At 42.8% G+C, this 4,505-nt stretch overlaps 1 protein-coding gene across 7 annotated transcripts in view; it reads right to left on the bottom strand.

Moving 5' to 3' along the window:
* Positions 1-4,287, bottom strand: part of LOC119322807 (xaa-Pro dipeptidase-like) — an 11,559-nt gene extending 7,272 nt beyond the window's left edge. For 2 of the 7 annotated variants that reach the window (XM_037596331.1, XM_037596335.1), the window contains exons 1-9: positions 4,052-4,287; positions 3,637-3,699; positions 2,203-2,277; positions 1,397-1,541; positions 1,255-1,304; positions 1,105-1,165; positions 720-815; positions 488-637; positions 155-286 (exon numbers count right to left, since the gene is read on the bottom strand). In XM_037596331.1, the coding sequence (XP_037452228.1) occupies positions 155-286; positions 488-637; positions 720-815; positions 1,105-1,165; positions 1,255-1,304; positions 1,397-1,541; positions 2,203-2,277; positions 3,637-3,699; positions 4,052-4,278 (999 nt within the window). In that variant the 5' untranslated portion in view covers positions 4,279-4,287. Of the gene's footprint in view, positions 1-154; positions 287-487; positions 638-719; positions 816-1,104; positions 1,166-1,254; positions 1,305-1,396; positions 1,542-2,202; positions 2,282-3,636; positions 3,700-4,051 lie in introns of all 7 variants that reach the window. The other 5 variants (XM_037596332.1, XM_037596337.1, XM_037596334.1 and 2 more) reach the window with 5 other exon arrangements.
* Between the last annotated feature and the right edge of the window lie 218 nt (positions 4,288-4,505).

The following is a 4,505-nucleotide window of genomic DNA, read 5'->3' as shown; positions in this document are numbered from 1 at the left end:
GATATAGATCACATTTCGTCAAATGCAAAAGAGCCAAAACCTGAGGAACCCTTATTTAAACTGGACAAGAGTCTAATGTACTCCAAAAAATAGCAATGAAGGTGTAAACAAATTATTGGCATGGTACAAGACTTTAATAGGGTAACTTTTGTACCTCAATGTGTGCTTCTGAGCTAACATCATTGGCATATTGAATGAGGGCAAGCTCCATTCCAGATTTGATAACACGGCATTCAGTTAAGATAGGGTGGAGTGTACTCAAATCGGTGTCAAACTTCTCTATCCCCTAACACAGGGGAAAACAGCATGGTAAGTTGGTAAATTCAATGCATATACAACAAAGACATGTAGTTGAGGTCTAAAGGAGAAAGAATAGTACTGCATGATTAACATGCCAGATTATGCTTTCCACTTTAACCCTTCAAAACCATAAAACTAACTAACTAAGCATCCTAACTTGTTTTATGGCTAGTTGTATATCACGTACTTCAAAACTAGCAGGCTTTGAGTAATTTCCGCTGTCAGTACTCTTTCCATACAAGAGAAACAACACAGGCTTCCCATGCTGACTGAATCGATCTTGCAGAACCTGCACAATCTCATCGACATAGAAGACCAAATCAACCTTGTACCTATCCTGTAGAGGTATTGATGAAAAATATTATGTGAATTCAGAGTGTTGCAGTATCTGCGAATATAGCATTTAGAACATCAAATACCTTAAAATAAGGGAGTGGTTTTATTTCACCCATCCAGACAGCATAGTCAGGTGGCAACCTTGGAGCAAACAAAATCGATTGTCCAGAGGCAATGTCCTTGGTGAACAAATAAAGGCCAAGTTAGGTAGAAGCATCTAATGAGCATAAATTCATTATCATAACCATGCATCGAATGACTTGCAGTGGTTTATTCTCACAGACAAATAAGTTGTACAAATTCAAGAAATTGTGACATAAACTGTGTTATAAGTTTAATAACTGGATAAAGATGAGGCGTAGTGAATATCCACAATAAGCATCGAACTAGGTATCAAGGAGCTCAACAGGAACTATGCAAGGATTTTATTTTCCCTGCAAAAGTGGGCCACACGAGAGAAGAACGTACTATAGCGCCGTAGAACCCTGGCTCACGCACTCCGAAGAGATAAGCAAAGTAGCTCTCCTGCCTGAGACATTGCCCATTACCACCTCAATATGTCATCCCAAAGAAAGAGAAAGGAGGGGCGCTGGCAAATATTAGAAAAAAAACATATACCTAAACAGCTCGAGATGATCAGTGCAGTGTCGTGTCTGCTCCTCACCGCCCTTCAGAAAGAGAAGCCAAAATGTTGATAGAGGAAGCCCCAAAGGCCCAAACAAAGTAGAGACTGATTCACTATAAAGACGGCAAGTGGGACCTGGAGGAGGGCAAGGCCGCGGGGAGGGCTAGCGGCGGCGGAGAGGTGGGCGTGCAGTGCGGTTAAGAGGCGGTCACGGTTGCCTGCATGCAGCTCCATGGGCACCTCAGGCGGAGCAAGAGAGGAGGTCGCCATTGCTGGATACCTGCCACACATTGAAAATATGAAAACAACAATCATGTTATGTCATGTGTTGCATACTAGAATAACATACATACATGCATATACCCACAGAAAAAAAAGACATATATACATATAACTAGCAAAATTTTAACGGAAATGCTAAAAATCTGACGTCATAATTTTTAAACGTTTTTTTTTCCAAATTATGTTATCGCGAGAATGGCAATTTCCTTTACAGCTCGTTTGGCACCCAAGCTTTCATTTCATTTGGTAGAAATAAAATGAAATCTCATTCTTAGGAGGATTTCATTTTGTGGGATTTGGATTCCAAGTTCAATTTTCTTGTTTGGTTACCAGAGGAGATTTGTGAAATGGATGCCATATACTGTTTGGCTGCTATCTGCATATCTCAACATGTACAATCAACACATTTACAATCTAAAAATAAAATCAGCCCCCAAACAACAGTGCATTTTTTCAATGATCAAGATAAAAAAGATCTAGACAGCATCATCTTCATATTCACACATTCAAATAGGTCAAATATAATAATCTAAAATGCGGATAATAATAGTGATAAGATCTTTGAATGGCTATTAAAGGCTGAAACTTGTGCTCATCAAAAACAAAGATCTTCGAAGGTTCATAGCTTATTAAGCACGATATGGAAATTAAAAAATTACCGACTCGCCGTTACAAATAAATTTTTGCATCCAACAAAGAGGCTTGAACTTGCATGAAGATCTTGGTTTGGTTTTCTGGCTTCGTTGTTGTCCGGCAGATATCACGGGAATCATGTAAGCATTAGTTAGCAAATGTGAAGCTTCTAAAACACCGTCTTAATTTATTAACTAGCACAATTGAAAAGTCGTATATTTTCTTCTGTACGATAAGTTACAACACACAAAGTCATACATAAAAGGCAGAGAGAGAGGTCAACACAAGTTGGTTATCTTGTCATCTTCCAAATTTACATGATACCAGAGGATAAAAAACATGCCTATGTTCAAAGGAAATAAGACAGATGCATGACAAAGGGAGAAGATTTTCCCCTCTCGCTGATGTAATGGAGACACTTTGTTTTTTCTTTGAACAGAGACGCCAGGGGCGTCCGGCTTTAAATTAATAAAGCCCACAACAAAGGCAGCGTACACAAGAGCAGTAACCAACGTCCAGGAACCCAAACCAAACACTTTGTTTCCCAGGCTAAGAAACTAGCAGGAAACTAGTAGCAAACAACCTTTTCTCCAAAAAAAAAAAGGTCAGTCACCAAGCTAACTTTTTTTTGGCAAACTTGCGTCCCTGATTATATTACAAGCATGGTTGGCTCAACAGAGCTAACCCAGAAATTACATCCCGGAACATTACATGGCAGACATAAAGAGAAGGCAACACACAAGTAACACTTACAAACACGTGTGCACACACACGTCTAAACGTGCTACACGAGATGCCACGAAGCGAGAGCGCGCCGCAACAAGCACAAACAATGATGACCAAGAACAAATCGCTGGGACAAGAAATATTTATGAAACGAATACAACGATTGGGATAGCAATACAAGGACTTTTATTTGAATCTAAACAAGGAAGGGAAAGTAAATGATCTTCCAGCACAGAACAAATCCCCACATCCCAATCCATATACCCTTAGGGTGTGTTTGGTTCGGGAACGAAGTAGAATGTAATGTCATGGTTCCATTCCACCGAAACGGGTTGGTTCCGTTCCGGTGTTTGATGAAGGGAATTAGGAGGAATGGAATGGTTCCATCTCAGCGTTTGGTTGGGATAGCACGAAATGAGTTTTTCCACATAATGCATTTGGTTTATCTCAAATCTTTGCATAGAAATGGTGGGAGTTTCACATACGTATATACATGGTCACAATTATATCTCTTTACATTTTATCAATTTCTGTCAAGTACATGTAAAAAATTGGTCAAAAGACAAAATTGACTCAATCAAGGAGGAAAAGCATTGACAAACATGCACACATTTTTAGCATCAAATTATTCAAATTTTCAGCGGTCATTTCATTTGTATTTGCACTTTTGCAGCACCATCAATTGATATAATCTCAAAAGGATCTACGGTTCATACAGGAAAAAAAATTCTCACTGTTTTCTATTCACATGAAGAGTTTGCCATCTTGAGTTTAGCATGAACGCATCCGGCAAAAATCTACAGGCATGAACAAAAAAAAATCTCACTGCAAGCATCAGGAACATGTTGAGTTTGGCATGAACGCATCTTAGTTAATTTTGCGTTCAGTTCAAGCAAAGATACTGAACGCATCCATCAATACTGAACGCCATCTGCTCCTTTCCTCTCTGGCCGCTGCCGCTGCCCAGGCAAGCTGATGCTGCCGCCGCTCAGGTGTGGCTGCCGTTGGCTGGCTTCCAATCCTCGCGCCGAAGTAGCGCTGGCTCGCCGCCCAGCTTCAAGACCGTCGCCTCGCAGCCGCTCGTCCGCCGCCCTGCAGCTGATTGAGGAGAAGACGAGGAAGAGGGTGGGGTGGGGGAAGGACACTCACCGGTGCAGATGGGGGAGAGGAACTGCCGGTGGCGCGAATCGAGGGAGGAGAGGGACGAGGGGAGGCGGCGCACCAGAGAGGAGAGGGCGAGAGGGGATGGGGTTGCGAGAGAGAGACGAGGGGGAGACGGTTCCGCGTCGTCCGCTGGAATTCGAGGTCTCACCTCGTTCCGGATCTGGGCCGAATATTCGGTCCAGGGAAACGAGCGGATCACGTCCCATGCGCATACCAAACACGAGAATCAGGTCCAGGAACAGGTCCGACCCGTGACATTCCAATCCATGACAGAAGCCAAACACACCCTTATTATTATGGAAGGAACGAGAAAAGCGAAAGCGACCTGTCGCGATGCTGGCGGAAGAGCCGTGAGGAGCAGAGGGTTGGGTCGCGGCAGCTTTGGCTACGATCTCCATGAGATCGGCGGCCTGGGGTCCTCAGCTCGGCAGCGGGTTGC

This window comes from Triticum dicoccoides, chromosome 6B, assembly GCF_002162155.2.
Source record: "Triticum dicoccoides isolate Atlit2015 ecotype Zavitan chromosome 6B, WEW_v2.0, whole genome shotgun sequence".
Lineage (NCBI taxonomy): Eukaryota > Viridiplantae > Streptophyta > Magnoliopsida > Poales > Poaceae > Triticum > Triticum dicoccoides.
The sequence above is the reverse complement of the archived record's forward strand: the minus strand, read 5'-3'. Positions and strand labels throughout refer to the sequence as shown.